Raw genomic sequence first — 19,487 nt, 5'->3', positions numbered from 1 at the left:
GCCGAATCTATCTACAATTCTGCACCCACTGAACGCCCTACTGCAAACTGGAGTAACATGGAAATGGAGTGATGAGTGTAAGCGTGCCTTTCAGAAATGTAAATGCCTAATCACTTCAAAAGAAGTATTGGCCCACTACAATCCAACACTACCGATTCGGTTAGCATGTGATGCGTCTCCCTACGGCATCGGAGCGGTGCTGTCACACAAATTCCTTGACGGTTCAGAGAGGCCAATAGCCTTTGCGTCGCGCTTGTTAACCTCAGCCAAGCGTAACTACGCCCAGATTGACAGGGAGGCCCTCAGCCTGGTGTGGGGGGTGAAGAAGTTCAATCACTATCTGCACGGGCAGAAATTCACCCTACTGACTGATCATCAGCCCCTGGTCTCCATTTTTAACCCAAAGAAGGGCGTTCCGGTGATGACGGCGCAACGGCTGCAAAGATGGTCACTTTTTCTAGGGGCACATCAGTACGACATAGAGTACAAGGGTACGAAACAGCATGGAAACGCTGATGGGCTGTCGCGCCTACCGTTGCCTATGGTAGAGGAAGCACCTGCAGTGGACCCTGTTGAGATATTCCATGCGACCATAGTCAAATGTCTACCTGTTACAAACTCAAGTATAGAGAAGGAAACCCGAAATGACCCGACACTCTCTCGGGTCTATGATTTGACGGTGAAGGGATGGCCAGCACATGGCGACTCACTGTTGCCAGCATTCTCGCCAAGGAGAGAACAGCTGTCAGTGTGCCGGGGGACCTTGATGTGTGGATCCCGAGTGGTAATTCCACCCAAGTTGAGAGATAGAGTGCTCAATGAGCTTCATGAGGGTCATCTGGGAGGGATAAAAATGAAGAGCCTAGCCAGGGCGTTTGTGTGGTGGCCGGGAATCGATAAAAAAAATCGAGGATATGACCAAGAGATGCACAGGATGCCAGAAGGTCCAAAACGCTCCACCACAGGCCCCGCTACATCCATGGGAGTGGCCCTCATCTCCATGGCAACGGGTACACATTGATTTTGCTGGTCCATTTATGGACTCAATGTTCCTAATCGCTGTGGACGCCCATTCAAAATGACCAGAGGTCATCAAAATGTCCTCCACCACCACGGAGAAAACTATTGCAGTCCTACGGACCATCTTCGCCAGGAATGGCTTGCCAGAACAGATTTGCTCCGACAATGGGCCACAGTTTGTGTCCGAGGATTTCCGGAGGTTTCTGAGGAATAATGGGGTGAAACATTACACATCTGCCCCATATCATCCAGCCACAAATGGATTGGCTGAGAGGTTTGTTCAGACCTTTAAAAAGGCAATAAAGGCAATGCATAATGACGACATATCACTACAACACAAGGTGGATAATTTCTTGTTTGCTTACCGGAATGCGACACATGCAGTCACCAGCCAAACTCCAGCCATAATGTTCTTCAACCGAAGGCTAAGATGTCGCCTGGACTTGCTCAAACCAAACATAAGACGAGATGTTGAGGATAAGCAATTCCAGCACATAAATGAGAAGCCAACCAGGAGCTTCAAGATAGGGCAACCAGTCTTGGCCCGAGACTACCGAACAGAAAAATGGCAGCCAGGAACGATATGCACACAGCAGGGACCACTAATGTACACAGTGGTCGTTGGAGAGAGCATCGTGAGATGCCATGCTGACCAGATTCTAGAGTCACAGGAACAAGCCAAACCCATACCACGAGCAGGTGCACCTGGTAATCAACCCGAAGTGCAGATTTTGTCTACCTCAGAGCAGTGGTATTGGAAGCTGACGAACCAACCAATGACAATGAGCCAGAATCAACTCCGCCGCAAGAACAGGATATTCGAGAAAGGCGTTATCCAGTCAGGATCAGGAAGCCTCCTCAAAGATTGAACTTATAAATGATTATTTCAGTTGATGTATATAGTACAGAGAAAATTGTAATTGTAATTAGTTATTATTTAGTTGTTAAATGAATGTTATGTACTGTTTATCTAAAAGGGGAAGAATTGTTGTGTATGTACCTTTAAGAGAAGAATTGGTTCTATACTGCAGTACCGGCAGTGACCACCCCTGTATATAAAGCCATAGCAGGCTTCTGTACGTCAGTCTTGAATTACTCTCTGTTCAGTAAATACCTGTTTTATTGTTCTCCTGCAGTCTGAGTATTATTGATCCTCGGACACTACAACCTTTTCCTTTTTCAAATCTAGTCACTTTGAAGCTATTTACATTGGCCCGTGTTCTACCCACAAATCCAGCATAATTTGCCACTGCTCCTATCGAGGTGTGATCTACAGATTTAATCACATATGAACTGATTTCAGTCTTTAAGACATTTATGAAAATGATAAACCATAATAGTTACAATACCGATCTCTGTTGCACTCCATTAATAACCAAATCAACAACAACAACAACTTGCATTTATATAGCGCCTTTAACATAGCCAAACATCCCAAGGTGCTTCACAGGAGCGTAATCAGATGAAACCTGACACCGAGCCAAAGAAGGAGATATTAGGACAGGTGACCAAACACTTGGTCAAAGAGGTGTGTTTTAAGCAGTGTCTTAAAGGAGGAGAGAGTGGTGGTGAGGCAAAGAGGTTTTGGGAGGGCATTCCAGAGCTTAGGGCCTGGAGGGCTGAAGGCACGGCCACCAATGGTGAGGCGAAGGATGTGGGAGATGCACAAGAGGCCAGAGTTGGAGGAACACAGAGAGTATCCCATCCAGATTTACTACTTCCAATTTACTACTACTCAGTGCGTGCTTTGCAGTAGCCATTCTTTCATTCAACTCTGCATTTCTACCTATCCACAGGCCTGAATCTTATACAATAATCTTTTATGTGGGATAGCATCAAACTCCTTTTTGAAATCCAGATATATAACACGCACTCCAGAAATTGAACCCAACACCCGCTCCAGGCACAAAACCTAACACCCACTCCAGATACAGAACCCAACACCCACTCCAGATACAGAACCCAACACCCACTCCAGATACAGAACCCAACACCCACTCCAGATACAGAACCCAACACCCACTCCAGATACAGAACCCAACACCCACTCCAGAAACAGAACCCAACACCCACTCCAGATACAGAACCCAACACCCACTCCAGATACAGAACCCAACACCCAATCCAGATACAGAACCCAACACCCACTCCAGATAAAGAACCCAACACCCACTCCAGAAACAGAACCCAACACCCACTCCAGATACAGAACCCAACACCCACTCCAGATACAGAACCCAACACCCAATCCAGATACAGAACCCAACACCCAATCCAGATACAGAACCCAACACCCACTCCAGATACAGAACCCAACACCCACTCCAGATACAGAACCCAACACCCACTCCAGATACAGAACCCAACACCCAATCCAGATACAGAACCCAACACCCACTCCAGATACAGAACCCAACACCCACTCCAGATACAGAACCCAACACCCAATCCAGATAAAGAACCCAACACCCACTCCAGAAACAGAACCCAACACCCACTCCAGATACAGAACCCAACACCCACTCCAGATACAGAACCCAACACCCACTCCAGATACAGAACCCAACACCCACTCCAGATACAGAACCCAACACCCACTCCAGATACAGAACCCAACACCCACTCCAGATACAGAACCCAACACCCACTCCAGATACAGAACCCAACACCCACTCCAGATAAAGAACCCAACACCCACTCCAGATACAGAACCCAACACCCACTCCAGATACAGAACCCAACACCCAATCCAGATACAGAACCCAACACCCACTCCAGATACAGAACCCAACACCCACTCCAGATACAGAACCCAACACCCACTCCAGATAGAGAACCCAACACCCAATCCAGATACAGAACCCAACACCCACTCCAGATACAGAACCCAACACCCACTCCAGATACAGAACCCAACACCCACTCCAGATACAGAACCCAACACCCACTCCAGATACAGAACCCAACACCCACTCCAGATACAGAACCCAACACCCAATCCAGATACAGAACCCAACACCCACTCCAGATACAGAACCCAACACCCACTCCAGATACAGAACCCAACACCCACTCCAGATAGAGAACCCAACACCCAATCCAGATACAGAACCCAACACCCAATCCAGATACAGAACCCAACACCCACTCCAGATACAGAACCCAACACCCACTCCAGATACAGAACCCAACACCCACTCCAGATACAGAACCCAACACCCACTCCAGAAACAGAAAAACTGTTTTGTCTGTTGGGGCAAATCAGAACAATCTTAATCTTAAAATTAAAGCTAGGCCATTTAGGAATGAAATCAGGAAGTGCATTCCTGAGGAGTAGTGGAAATCTGGAACTCACTCCCCCAAAAGTCTGTGGATGCTGGGTCAATTGAAATTGAAGATTGAGATCGATAGAGTTCTGTTGGGTAAAAATATCAAGGGATATGAAAAAATGCGGGTAAATGACATTGAGGTACAGATCAGCCATGATCTAATTGAATGGTGGAACAGAATTGAGGGGCTGAATGGCCTGCTCCTGTTCTTTCTATAAAGGTATCCATATCAGGATATTATATCAAACTGGCTTGGTTCAGTCCAGTTTGAAGCTATAGTCAATCTGGTGAGGGTACTGTCATGGGGCGTGAATGACTTAGTCGAGTCTAAAAGTCAGGATTCTGTATTTTGAAACATTGTGATTGAACAATATCATCCCTCCTCACCCTCTCTGCAACTTTGACACAGTCAACCACACCATCCACCTCCAACACCAAGGGATATGGAGCAAAGGCAGGTGAACGGATTTGAGGTACAGATCAGCCATGATCTAGCTGAATGGCGAGAAAGGTTTGAGGGGCTGAATGGCCTACTCCTGTTCCTATGTTCCTAATCCAGATACAGAACATCACCTATCCACATAGTCAGAAACGTCATCAAGAAGATCTAGTAAATTTGTCAAACATGACCTCAAACTTCTAAATGCATCCCAATTATTAAGGTAATTAAAATCCCCCATCATCACTACTCTGCACCTCAAATTCATCCGTTTTATTCCTTCCCAGAGCATTTGACTTGGCTCCTCTTCATTATCTATGAGTATTCCTATCACTAACCGACCCCTTTAGTTCTGTCCAAAGAGGCTCAAGCGCACTTCCACTCAATGTTACAATTGTACTTTTGACACAAGCTTAGGAAATGATTGGTCCACTAAATTCTCATTCTCAGTGTGGTGCCCAGAATTGTCCACAATACTCCAACTGAGACCTAACCAGTGATTTATAAAGTTCTAGCATGAAGGATACAGAGGAGGTTTACCAGGATGTTACCAGGGATGAGGGACATGAGTTATGAGGAGAGGTTGGAAAAGTTAGGACTGTTCTCCTTGGAACAGAGAAGGTTAAGAGGTGATCTAATAGAGGTATTCAAAATGATATAGCCCCTTCCCCATGCTAATTGTTAATCTGCAATTAAAGGGAATTGTGCAAATGTCCAACAAACTTACTGGTTTCTCATATTGTATTAATTACTCTCATTTCAACCTAGAATTAAAAGAAACACCGAGAGCAAGAAGAGTTTGTGTGGTCACCTGAACTGCACATAGCTTATGGGCATTAGCAATCGGAGACTAAGCAGCATGGGTACAGCACACCATGGACCTGTTGGCGGAGCTGGAGGAGACCATGGTTAGAGAGCTTCAGCGTTAGGAGAAGGACTTTGAGATCCCAGTATGGCCCAAGGCACAGAAAATGCTACACATGTCAGCAGCCAGGAACCTCATCATAGACCAGTGTACGAGAAGGCTGTGCCCCAGCAAAGATGCCATCTCTGACTTGTGTCAGCTGCTGCAACCGTACCTGCCCTCAAGGTGCAACATGCAAACAGGTACTGCTAGACAAAGCAAGTCACATAGAAGAGCTACATGCACCTATCACAGCTGGATGCGAAGTAATACCTGTTAGACAAATAACAGACTGGCCTTTACCTGCACGTGGCCTTGAGGTTGCATGAACCCACCCATCACTCCAAAGCTGCACAGAAGTTGTCCAGTGGCAGCAGATGTGGCAAGGGCGGGAATGATCGTGTGGTAGGGCCGCTTTCCCGGTGCCAGGCAATTTGGGTGCTCAGGGCTGAGTGAGAAATTGGAGCCTCTGTTCTAAAACAAGAAGTCAAAATAGTTAGAATAATATTCACCTTTTAAAAGAAAGAAAGAAGAAAATATATACAGCGCTTTTCACAACCTCAAGGCATCCCAAAGCGCTTTACAGCCAATGAAGTACTTTTTTTGAAGCATAGTCACTGTTGTAATGTAGCAGCCAATTTGCACACAGCAAGTTCCCACAAACAGCGATGAGATAAATGATTAGATCATCTGTTTTAGTGATGTTGGTTGAGGGATAAATATCAGCCAGGACACTGGGGGAGAACGCCCTGCTCTTCCTCGCAATAGTGCCGCAGGATCTTTTACATCCACCTGAGAGAGCAGGTGGGGCATCGGTTTAATGTCTCATCCGAAAGACGGCACTCTCCGCCAGTGCAGCACTGGAACGTCAGCCTGGATTATGGGCTCAAGTCTCAACTGGAGTGGGACTTGAACCCACAACCTTCTGGCTCAGAGGCAAAGAGTGCTACCCACTGAACCACAGCTGAACCTTATTACAGCCAAACACCTCAAGAGTGAATTACTTGGAACTGCGGAGAGTGCTCCTGCAGCCAAATGTAGCGATCGTTCAGGAGGGAAATAAATAGCCAGTGAAAGGCTGCTCTCAGTAGGAGCAAATATATGTTCCAACCTTACAGAGAAAGTGAGAAAAATGAATCAAGGCTACATAGTAGATATTGGAGGTGTTTTCTGCATGGTTAACTGAGTCACATGGATATATTTTGCATAGTGGAGAAAATGTGTAATATTTCAATATTACCACTGATATACCTATCAATTCATCCAATGAAAAGCGACGAGTTAAGATAGTAACTATAGGTTTTTATTGGCTAAATGACAGAGCCCACCCTCGTGGGTGATCGGGTCCAACAAGGAGGAATACCAGCCAGTCGACCACCTTTATACCTGGGCAAGCAGGCGGAGCCATGGGCGGAGTCAGCTGTGGTCAGCCCAGGTATAACAGCGTGACAAGAGGTGACCTTGTGTAGTGATACAACAGTGTAAACAGTGATAACCATAGTGTAACGATAAAAGTGGTTTACCACAACCACCCCAGGTTCTAAACCATGAAATATTTCAGTGTATAATAATGTTCAGTGTTCAAACAAAGAAGGTCTGATTGGCCTTTTGTCTCACTCACAATAAAAGTTATAGTGAAGCTCCTCTTTCAGATTCCCCCGTTTTCTGATAGCGTGATAATGATGGCATCTATATAAGACTGGAGAAATTTTGCATTTGTTTGTGTGGTATCGCAAGACACAGAGAACTAAGAATTCCTCTGGTCTCTGTTCTGTGGCGACATTGTCAGGGTGTTTTTGTGAGGATTTCCTGGCTTCAGTATTTTGTTGGGGAGAAGGTTCAACCCAGTGGCACAGCATGGTGGAATCCCAATGTCCTGCTGTGCCATTGAGTGGCAGAGTGTAACTGAAGCAATATGGCACTGGTCTCGGCATGGCACTGGTCTCGGCATGGCACTGGTCTCGACAAGGCACTGGTCTCGACAAGGCACTGGTCTCGACAGGGCACTGGTCTCGGTCGGGCACTGGTCTCGGCATGGCACTGGCCTCGGCATGGCACTGGTCTCGGCATGGCACTGGTCTCGACAAGGCACTGGTCTCGACAAGGCACTGGTCTCGGCAGGGCACTGGTCTCGGCAGGGCACTGGTCTCGGTTGTCGGGCACTGCTCTCGGTCGGGCACTGCTCTCGGTCGGGCACTGCTCTCGGCCGGGCACTGCTCTCGGCCGGGCACTGCTCTCGGTCGTCGGGCACTGCTCTCGGCCGTCGGGCACTGCTCTCGGCTGGTCACTGCTCTTGGTCGTTGGGCACTGGTCTCGGCCGTCGGGCACTGCTCTCGGCCGTCGGGCACTGGACCTCGGTTGTCGGGCACTGCTCTCGGTCATCGGGCACTGCTCTCGGTCATTGGGCACTGGTCTCGGTTGTCGGGCACTGGTCTTCACCGGGCACTGGACTTCAATCTCAATCAAGTAACCAGTGCCAACCAGATTACTTAGGAATTACAACATGGAAACAAGCCATTTGGCCCAAGCAATCCATGCTGGTGTTTATTCTCCACATGGGCAGAAGTCCTAATCCCACGTGCCCACTCTGTTCCCATACACCTTTATTCCCCTTGCCTTTAACCACCTATCTAACCGATTCTTAAATGTTGGCATGGTCTCTGCTTCAATTCCTAACTCCAGTAGTGCATCCCACAGCCTCACAACCTCTGTGTAAAGAAACATTTCTCCTGCTCTCTGTCCTAAATCTCTCTTATATTGGATCGTATATCTAGGTCCCCCTCATTCTAGACCCCCTCAATGACTGGAAACAGGCTGTTTCTGCTATTCTGTCCCATCCCTTCATAATTTTATACACCTCTGTGAAATCACCCCTTAACCTCCTCTGTTCTACGGAAAGGAGCACTAACTTTTCAAGTCTTTCTTCATATCACACCAGCCAGCATCTGCACTGTACCCTCTCTATTGTGTCAAAATCTTTCCTATAGTACGGAGCCCAAAACTGCACACGATACGCCAACTGTGGTCTTATTTTACTATTACATCTCAACTTTTATAATCTATGCCTCTTAGCTAAGATATGGGTCTACTGAACGTGTGTTCTGAGCATGCTGTTGTATAATAGCGAGACCTGGACCACCTACAGCAGGCATGAGAGAAGGCCCAACTCTTTCTTTTGAAGGAAAGTTGGATGAATATTTGACACAGAGAGGGATATAGGTCTACGGGGTCAAAGCAGAGCAGTGGGATTAGTTTTGGATTGTTCTACCAATGAGCTATTGCAGACACGATGGGCCGAATGGCCTCTTTCTATGTTTTAACGGAGGAGGGAAAAATAGATAATGAGTGACATGAATCAGTCATTCATGAAAGAAAGACTTATGAAATAATACTGAGCGGCCTGCGGGTGGCGCTGTCCAGGGAGAGTATAAATAATCGGGCACGGGTCCAGCTTGCGCAAGACATTCTTAACAGGAACTAGTGAAGGACACGACTAGACCTCCATGTTGTAAGACAGTTGATTAAAGCTTTGTTTAACGCTTAGACCAAGTGCCTAGTAGTTTTCTTACGTCAATGAGGCCCATGGCTTTACGGTCCTGGGAATGAATAAGCTAGAGTAGGAGACCGTGCCATGCATTTTGATTACAACACAGTGAACGTAAGGAGGAGCAAGGGCATGTCGGATAGTGTATTTGGCTCAAGAGACACAAAGAAGGGGAAGGGAAGAAAAATACTTAGATAAGGGTCTCACTCTCAAAAAAGAGATTTTGGGCTGGATTTTCCTGAATCTGCCCCTAGGAGGCATCCACCTGCGGCCACCCCAACCCTCCCATGAACCTGGCCCAGTTTCTTAGGTGGGCAGACATCAGCTATACAGGGCAGGCTTCCACTGGGATCCCCACCAGCTAGAGGATGCCTGCCACTGTCAGCCAAGAAACACTGCAGCATAAGAACATGAGAAATAGGAGCAGGAGTAGGCCATTCGGCCCCTCGAGCCTGCTCCACCATTCAATATCATGGCTGATCTTCTACCTCATCTCCACTTCCTGCACTATCCCCATATCCCTTGATTCCCTTAATATTCAAAAATCTATCGATCTCTGTCTTGAATATACTCAATGACTGAGCCTCCACAGCCCTCTGGGGTAGAGAATTCCAAAGATTCACCACCCTCTGAGTGCAGAAATTTCTCCTCATCTCAGTCCTAAATGGCCGACCCCTTATTCTGAGACTGTGACCCCTGGTTCTAGGCTCCCCAGCCAGGGGAAACATCCTCCCTGCATCTACCCTGTCAAGCCCTGTAAGAATTTTGTATGTTTCAATGAGATCACCTCTCATTCTTCTAAACTCGAGAGAATATATCTAGTCTACTCAATCTCTCCTCATAGGACAATCCCCCCATCCCAGGAATCAGTCTGGTGAACCTTCATTGCACTCCCTCTATGGCAAGTATATCCTTCCTTAGGTAAGATGACCAAAACTGTACACAGTACTCCAGGTGTGGTCTCACCAGGGCCCTATAGCAGCACCCAAAGAGAAGGGGACCACTTAAATGGGACGGAAGAGGCCCGAAGATCGGAGAGAGATTTTTTGTCTAAGGCCTCGGAGCCTAAAAAGGTGATTGTTTGAGGCTTGAAGTGTGGCCCGCTAACTGGCCGCCTGCCTCCAAGAGGGGGCATCAGCGGGCTCTCCATCGCTGACCCAGGGACTCCAGCCACCATTCCCCTCTCCTGGCAGTCACTGGAGTCAGCAGAGGAAGGCAGGGAAATGGGTCGGCTCGCTGGGCCCAGCCTCCCCACCTCTATTTACACATGGTTGGGTGGGGGGTGGGGGGTGCAGTGAGGGAGGAAAATAGTGGTCAGGCAGAAATGCAGGTCATTCTGTTAGTTATCCCCCCCCCCCCACCCCCAATTAATTTTCCATCACGATCCCACCTGATTTAGAGCAGGATAGTGGGAGGAAAATCGCGGACCTGGTCTTGGGAGAACCTGTGGTATAGATGGGATACGCGACAGGGGACTATGTCAAACTGATGTTTCTGCTTGCCGTGGGGGTGGGGGAGGGGGAGACCAAAACTAGGGGCCATAAATATAAGATAGTCACTAATAAATCCAATAAGGAAGTCAGGAGAAAATTCTTTACTCAGAGAGCGGTGAGAATGTGGAACTCGCTACCACAGGGAGTGGGTGAGGTGATTAGCAGAGAAGAATGAGAGGTGATCTCATTGAAACATACAAAATTCTTACAGGGCTTGACAGGGTAGATGCAGGGCGGATGTTTCCCCCGCCTGGGGAGTCTAGAACCAGGGGTCACAGTCTCAGAATAAGGGGTCAGCCATTTAGGACTGAGATGAGGAGAAATTTCTTCACTCAGAGGGTGATGAATCTTTGGAATTCTCTACCCCAGAGGGCTGTGGAGGCTCAGTCGCTGAGTATATTCAAGACAGAGATCGATAGATTTTTGGATATTAAAGGAATTTAAGCGGTAACTAGATAAACGCATGAGGGAGAAAGGAATAGGAGGATATGCTGATAGGGTGGGAGGAGGCTTGTGTGGAGCATAAACACCGGCACAGACCAGTTGGGCCGAATGGCCTGTTTCTGTGTAATACTTGGTCTCACGCTCATGCATCATCAGTCACACCCATTGACATGGTTTGTGAGTTCTCAGGCCCACTGTCACTGCATGGGTTATATTTTTTCCACGGGCCACCGTTCCCTGTCGCGCATGGATGTGCTATCAGTATATAGTGTACGCAGCACTTCTCAGTAGCAGAGAACTGCCCGTTGCTGCGATGAAAAGGTGTGTGCGTGTGTCTGTGCGTGAGGTTTGTTTTTTCATTGCTCACTTGTAAGGCAAACCCGCAGCCTTCTGGTACAAGTCCCGTGCCAAAGCCAAAGCAGTTGCTATTGATGAAAGAGCAGGCACTTCCCTCCGCGTCCACCGCTGTAAAGTAAACGGTGTCACCACCAGCCTCGCACGGGTTGCCATGGATACATTGATTGTCTGTCCTAAGAATCCACAGGGGGCAAAGGAGTCACATGTTAGGAATGCTGAAGTGAGAAATACATTATATTTTTATTAAAATCAGTTAAAGTTTATGACCAGTAAGCTGAAATCGAGAACACATCCAGTCGTTTGGAAAAAAAAACAATGAATTAAGTTTACCCTAACAGCAGGTTCGTAGAAGTAAACAGCAACCTGATCGGACACTCAAACAGACCCAAAGGATAAAGTCCATCACCATTTTCAACTGGTTACTATTGGGTCATTACAGCATTTCCACTACATATCTCTTCTGCTTGGCTTCACCTTTGATGCAGCTCCAAATGTCAAGACTTCCAACTAATTTAAGTACATATACTTGTATCTAAGGTAAACAATGGGCCCTGGCATTGACCAGTACCTCATAAAAATATTGGACCGCTGATAGGTTAGTTTGTGAATAATCTCACTGTGCTAAATGAGTTTTATGATTTAATTTGGGCCTAAAATAAAATTCATATTTGTACTTTGAATGTGGCAAAGCTGGGTGAGGTGCAAGAGCAAAGGGATTTGGCGGTTCAGGTTTACACAGGAACATAGTCCAATCAGCCCCTCGAGCCTGTTCCACCATTCAATGGCTGATCAACTTAATTTGCCCATCTTTGCTCCATATCCCTTGACACCTTTACCTAACAAAAATCTATCGATCTCAGTCTTGAAAATTTCAATTGACCCCCAGCACCCACAGCCTTTTGGGGAGAGAGATTCAGATTTCCACTACCATGTGTGTGAAAAAGTGCTTCCCTGATTTAATTCCAAAATCGCCTAGCTCTAATTTTAAGATTGTGCCCCCTCGTTCTGGATTCCCCCACCAGAAGAAATAGTTTTTCTGTATCTACCGTATAATCCCTTTATCATTTTAAAGACTTTGATTAGATCTCGCCTCAGCCTTCTAAACTCAAGACAAGTTTATGCAACCAGTCTGCATAATTTAACCCTTTATGGATTATTGTTTGCACCTGTAAATTAGCTTTTAGTGATTTGTGTACATGGACACCCACATCCCTTTGCTTCTCCACAGTTCCTAGTTTCCTAGAAAATATTCTGATTTATTTTTCTTGGATTCAAAGTGGATCACCACATTTCCCTCCATTGAACTTTATCTATCTTAGTAATGTCCACTCACTTAGTGTATCTATGTCCCTTTCCTGCTCCTACCTGCACAACTTACTGTGCCTCTTAACTTTGTGTCATCTGCAAACTTGGGATATACAACTCTCTATTCCTTTTTCCATGTCACTGATATACAAGGGAACACCACTTGTCACATCCCGCCAATCAGAATACATTCCCATTATCCTTACTTTCCGTCTCCTATGACTCAATCAATTACCAACCCATGTCACAAGGTCATTAGCAAAACTGAAAGTACATGCACTATAATTTTTGCTAATAATCTCTTTTGTAGAACCTTATCAATTGCTTTATAGAAGTCCATATAGACAACATCCATAGCCACTCCCCTATCCACCATGTTAGTGACCTCCTCGAAAAATTGAACTACATTAGTCAGACACAATCCACCCTTCACAAATCCACGCTGACTCACTTTGATGATACTTGTCCAATTACTCAGTTACTCTGTTCCTGATGTTAGATTCCAGTAACGTCCACATACATAATGTTAAACTGATGGGTCTGTAGTTTCTTGGTTTCTCCCTCCCTCCCATCTTAAATAATGGAGTGACACTCACAATTTTCCAATCCAAAGGCACAATTCCCAATTTCCTAAAGATCTTACAGCCTGGAATACTGAGCTCCCAGTCACGCCCAGCTCGTAGCCAGGTCTCAGTAACGGCTACAATATCATATCATTTAAGCTGAGACATTAAAGACTGCCTCTCAAGTGGGCAAGGCTCTAAAAATAGCTAACAGAATACTGGGTTTTATCACAAGAGGTATAGAATATAAAAAATTGAGATGTGATGGTGAATCTATATAAAACCTTAAGACCGCAGTTGGAGCACTGCGTGCAGTTTTGGGCAGCATGCTGTAGGAAGGATGTTCGGGCAACAGAGAAAATACAAAGGAAGACTTGAAAAATTGGGTCTGTTTTTATTAGAACAAAAGACATGAAGGGGTGATTAATTAGAGGTATTTAAAATGATGAAGGGATGGAACAGAGTAGATAGAAACTGACTGTTGATAAGTGACTGAGGATCTAGAACAAGAGGACATAGATAAAAGAGTAAGATGGTTAAATGCTACACGAGACATAACGTACTGCTGGTCTTGGGAGGGGAGGAGGGGAGGAGGGGAGGCTTGTCACCGGTGGAGTGCACCTTGGGTGGGGGTTGTTGATGGTGGATAGAGTTTCTGAATTTTCATGTGATGACCTTTGGGGTTCAGGGAGCATTTATGCAGAATCTTCCCTCAGAAGATTAAATAAGTGAGGTACATTCCAAGATAAGGTAGACTATATTGTTTATATTGTGGAGATTGGGAGCTTGAAAGCTCCACACTTCATGTCCTTACCCCACTTATTTAATCTCCTGATGGAAAGTTCTGGAAAATTGCTCACGGATTCCCAGTGGCAAAACTGCAGAATAGCTATCCATCTCCATACCTCCACTCGTATAACTGGGACATCAGCAACACCTTCATAAGCTAGTTCTTTCCTTCAATGACAATCAGCAATCTGTTTACGGGACAAACAAATATTCCCTTATAATCTACAGAAGAGCAAAATGGCATTAATGCTAATCCTAGTATTTACTAACCATTTGATTTCTATTGTGGAGGGTGATTCCCTCTTTGAGGCAATGGCGCCCAATTCCACCAAGACATGGAAACCCTTGAATGTCAGGCCTCACCTCTGCATGTTGATGAGCTGCGAGCGCTGTTTACAGTAGTGTTTAGAGAGCAGTTCTTCCACGGGCACTTTGACCTTGGCTGGATCAGCACAGAACCAGAAACTGTCGGCGAAGCTGAGCTTCATTGCCTCAGCCAGCAGGTGAATGTAATCGGCACTGTTGTGGCCCATTTCTGGAAACGGAGTAGAACAAAGGAGTGAATTCGCAGCTGCTTTTCTGGTACCAGGCTCTTTTTCAGCGAGCTTTGCCTCTGGTATCGCAGGCCGAGTCCCCAGGCAGAATTTTCTTCTCGCGTTCAGCCAAGTTTACGCAGGTGGGAACAGACAAAAGGGATGGGAGCCCATTGACAGAGCAGGGGCTCCTACCAGTGCGTCCCCGCCCAGTTCAATCTTACGGATACCTGGGAGTGTCCGCCCAAATATGAGATGGGTGAATTCAGATAAGGCAGTAATGGCAGAGTGACATTGTTACAAATTCAGGTCTGCTGTAGATAAAGAAAGAACTTGCATTTATATAGCGCCTTTCACGACCTCAGGACACCCCAAAGGGCTTTTATGAAGTGTAGTCACTGTTGTAATGTAGGAAACGCAGCAGCCAATTTGTGCACAGCAAGCTCCCACAAACAGCGATGAGATAAGTGATTAGATCATCTGCTTTATTGATGTTGGTCGAAGGATAAATATTGGCCAGGATGTTGGGGAGAAATCCCCTGCTGTTCCTCGTAATAGTGCCGTGGGATATTTTACGTCCACCTGAGGGGGCAGACGGGCCCTCGGTTTAATGTCTGACCCAAAGGACGGCACCACCGACAATGCAGCACTCCCTCAGCCCTGCACTGAAGTGTCAGTCTGGATTTTTGTGCTCAAGTCTCATGGGGTGGGACTTGAGCCCACAATCTTTTGACTCAGAGGCGAGAGTACTACTGACTGAGCCACAGATGATGGGGTCTTGGGTTCAGTGGCTTCAGTCACTCCCATTGACTCACACTGACCTATATCTAAGTGCATGTTATCACAACTCGGGTGTATCCATTATAACCCCCTGGTGACCTGAATCGGACATTTTGTGGGATATTTTGTGCATGTATTTCTTTAATCTCTTCAAAGGCGGATCGAGAAAACACTTGGTGAGGTGAGGCCTAATACAAATCGATAAGCTTCTCCATTTCACAGTAAGGTGAACATATGGAGCAACGGTTACAATCAGAACTCATTTATTCCCCTCAGCACAAAAATCCAGGCCGACACTTCAGTGTAGTGCTGAGGGAGTGCTGCATTGTCGGTGGTGCCGTCCTTCAGATGAGACGTTAAACCGAGGGCCCGTCTTCCCCCTCAGCTTCACTTCACTTCTAATACATAAAGAAAAAAATGAACCTGCCACAATATTCCACACTGGTGAACAGGAATTGCATCGCTCCACCATTGGCGGCCGTGCCTTCAGCTGCCTGGGCCCTAAGCTCTGAAATTCCCTCCCTAAACCTCTCCACCTCTCTCTCCGCCTTTAAGATGCTCTTTAAAATCTACCTCTTTGACCAAGCATTTGGTCACCTGTGCTAATATCTCTTTATGTGGCTCGTTGTCAAATTTTGTTTGATAATCACTCCTGTGAAGCGCCGTGGGACTGTTTTTACTACGTTAGAAGTGCTGTGGAAATATAAGCTGTTGTTACACATATTGTCAGAATTATCTGTACAACTTTCGACTCTAGGTAACGGAACCCGTACAGTTTGGCCTTAAGTCCAGGGCAGAACGTCCTCATGTCCTCACCCTGCAATCTCCCATCTTTTCTTCTGTCAGCCTGACTCAGTTTTAGTCAAACCTGACTAACCCGGCCCCACCCCCCCCCCCGCCCCCACCCAAGAGCAGAATCCACCAGCCTATCTTGCCAAGACCCCTGCTGAGCTCTAATGAATAGAATTATCACAGCAGTATTGAGTGTGCATGAGCGCTCGAATATTAAACTACCGTTCATTCTCTGCAGCGCGCTGGTTCTGGCACCCCCGTATGAATCTTACTCTATATCTGCCAGCCCTACTGTCCTGTGAATTTAATCTCTCGAGAACTAACTCTAGCTCAGTAAGTTGCATTTTTAACACTTATTCGTCAATCTCTGTGGCATTGCACATGGCAGGGGATCAGGATCAAGGGCACTTTTCATGTCAAGGAAGTGGTGGGTGGGGGGGTGAGGAGGGGGAAGGGGCAGGTGGAGCAGGAGTGGGCGAGAGATAGAAACATAGAGATAGGAACAGGAGTAGGCCATTCGGCCCTTCGAGCCTGCTCCGCCATTCAATGAGATCATGGCTGATCTTCGTCTGAGATCTTAGCTGATCTTACCAGTTCAGTACCCCGTCCCCGCCTTTTCTCCGTAACCCTTAATCCCCTTAGCCTTCAGAAATATATCCAATTCTCTCTTGAAAATATTTATTGAATTAGCCTTCACAGCCCTCTGTGGCAGGGAATTCCACAGGCTCACCACTCTTTGAGTGAAGAAATTCTTCCTCATCTCTGTTTTAAATGATTTGCCCGCTATTTTTAGACTGTGGCCCCTGGTTCTGTGCTCCCCTGCCATTGGAAACATTCTCTCTGAATTCAGCCTGTCCAGGCCTGCCATAATTTTATATGTTTCGATGAGATCCCCTCTCAATCTTCTAAACTCCAGTGAGTACAAGCCCAAACTATTCAATCTCTCCTCGTAGGTCATTCCCGCCATTCCAGGTATCAGCCTGGTGAATCGCCGCTGCACTCTTTCCATGGCAAGAACATCCTTCCGCAGATGGGGCGACCAAAACTGTACACAATACTCCAGATGCGGTCTCACCAGCACCTTGTACAGCTGTAGTAAGGTATCCCTATTCCTATACTCGAACCCCCTTGATATGAAGGCCAACATACCATTTGCCTTCTTAATCGCCTGTTGCACCTGCATGCTCTCCTTCAGTGACTGGTGCACAAGAACACCCAGGTCCCTCTGCACTTCCCCATCTCCCAATCTATTGCCATTTAGATAATAATCTACCCTCCTGTTTTTACCCCCAAAGTGGATAACCTCGCATTTATCCACATTATAGTGCATCTGCCACGTATCCGCCCATTCCCCCAACCTGTCCAAATCGCACTGTAGCCTCCTGACATCCTCATCAGAGCCCACCCCTCCTCCTAGTTTAGTGTCGTCAGCGAATTTGGAAATATTGCATCCAATTCCCTGATCCAGATCATTTATATATATTGTGAACAGCTGGGGTCCCAGGACAGATCCTTGCGGCACCCCGCTGGTCACTGCCTGCCACTCCGAAAACGAGCCGTTTATTCCAACTCTCTGTTTTCTATCCGCCAGCCAGTTCTCTATCCACGTTAATACTTTGCCCCCAATCCCATGAGCCTTAATTTTGCATGATAATCTTTTGTGTGGAACCTTATCGAAGGCTTTCTGGAAGTCAAGGTACACCACATCCACTGGCTCTCCCCCATCTATTTTACCAGTTACTTCCTCAAAAAATTCCAGCAGATTAGTCAAACACGATTTACCCTTTGTAAATCCATGTTGACTCTGTCCGATCCTTTCCCCATTTGTCAAGTGCTCCGCTATTTTATCCTTAATAATGGACTCTAGCATTTTGCCCACAACCGATGTAAGGCTTACTGGTCTATAATTCCCTGCTTTCTCTCTACCCCCCTTTTTAAATATTGGGGTAACATTAGCTACCCTCCAATCCACGGGTACTGTTCCCGAGTCAATGGAGTTCCGGAAGATGATCCTTAGAGCATCTGCTATCTCCAGGGCCACCTCCTTAAGTACCCTAGGATGTAGTTTATCAGGCCCCGGGGATTTGTCGGCCTTCAGTCCCCTCAACTTACCCAACACCATATCCCTAGAGATACTAATTTCTGTCAGCTCCTCCCTCTCATTAGTCCCTATGTTTGCCGATATTCCTGGGAGGTTATTTGTGTCCTCCTTTGTGAATACAGAACCAAAGTATGAGTTTAATTGGTCTGCCATTTCCTTATTCTCCATTATATATTCTCCCGAATCGGACTGCAAGGGACCGACTTGGGATTTTACCAGTCTTTTCCTCCTGATATACCGATAAAAGCTTTTGCAGTCTGTCTTTATGTTTGCTGCAAGTTTACTTTCGTATTCTATTTTCCCCTTCCTGATTAATCCCTTTGTCCTCTTTTGCTGTATCCTGTACTGCCCCCAATCTTCCGGTCTGGTGCTTTTTTTTGCCAGTTGATATGCCCTTTTTTTTGATTTTATGCTGTCCCTAATTTCCCTCGTTATCCACGGTTGAGCCACCTTTTTAGGTTTATTTTTATGCCAAACCGGTATAAACATGTTCTGGAATTCTTCCATTCTATCTTTGAATGCTTGCCATTGTCTATCCACTGTCAATCCCCCCAGAAACACCACCCAATCAATCTTACCCAATTCCCGTCTCATACCCTCGTAATTCCCTTTATTTAAGTTCTGGACCTTAGTCTCTGATTCAATTTCCTCACTCTCCATCTCGACTGAGAGCTCGATCATATTATGATCGCTCTGACCCAAGGGGCCTCGTACAAGAAGATTGTTGATAAGTCCCTTCTCATTGCACAATACCCAGTCTAAAATGGCCTGATCTCGAGTCGGCTCCTCGACATATTGGTCCAGATAACCGTCCCGAAAACATTCCAGGAATTCCTCCTCCTCAGAATTTTTACTAATTTGGGTAGTCCAATCAATATGTAAATTAAAGTCACCCATGATGACAGCTGTGCTCTTATCGCACGCTTCTCTAATTTCCCTTTTTATGCCTTCCCTCACCTCCATATTACTATTTGGAGGCCTATATATCACACCCACTAACGTTTTCCTCCCCTTGCTATTTCTCATTTCTACCCATACAGATTCCGTTTCATCCGAGTTAATATCCTTCCTTTCCATTGCATTAATCCCCTCCT

General features: G+C 46.3%; 1 protein-coding gene across 1 annotated transcript in view; it reads right to left on the bottom strand.

Moving 5' to 3' along the window:
- The window catches only part of LOC147115529 (uncharacterized), a 68,214-nt gene that overhangs the window by 13,326 nt on the left and 35,401 nt on the right, over nt 1-19,487 (bottom strand). The window contains exons 7-9 of the mRNA XM_085989835.1: nt 14,551-14,722; nt 11,541-11,703; nt 5,996-6,166 (exon numbers count right to left, since the gene is read on the bottom strand). Of these exons, the coding sequence (XP_085845961.1) occupies nt 5,996-6,166; nt 11,541-11,703; nt 14,551-14,722 (506 nt within the window). The remainder of the gene's footprint in view (nt 1-5,995; nt 6,167-11,540; nt 11,704-14,550; nt 14,723-19,487) is intronic.

The sequence above is a fragment of the Somniosus microcephalus genome, chromosome 6 (genome assembly GCF_052327205.1).
Source record: "Somniosus microcephalus isolate GS21.2 chromosome 6, FLI_Smic_1.0, whole genome shotgun sequence".
NCBI classification, from domain to species: Eukaryota; Metazoa; Chordata; class Chondrichthyes; order Squaliformes; family Somniosidae; genus Somniosus; species Somniosus microcephalus.
The sequence above is the reverse complement of the archived record's forward strand: the minus strand, read 5'-3'. Positions and strand labels throughout refer to the sequence as shown.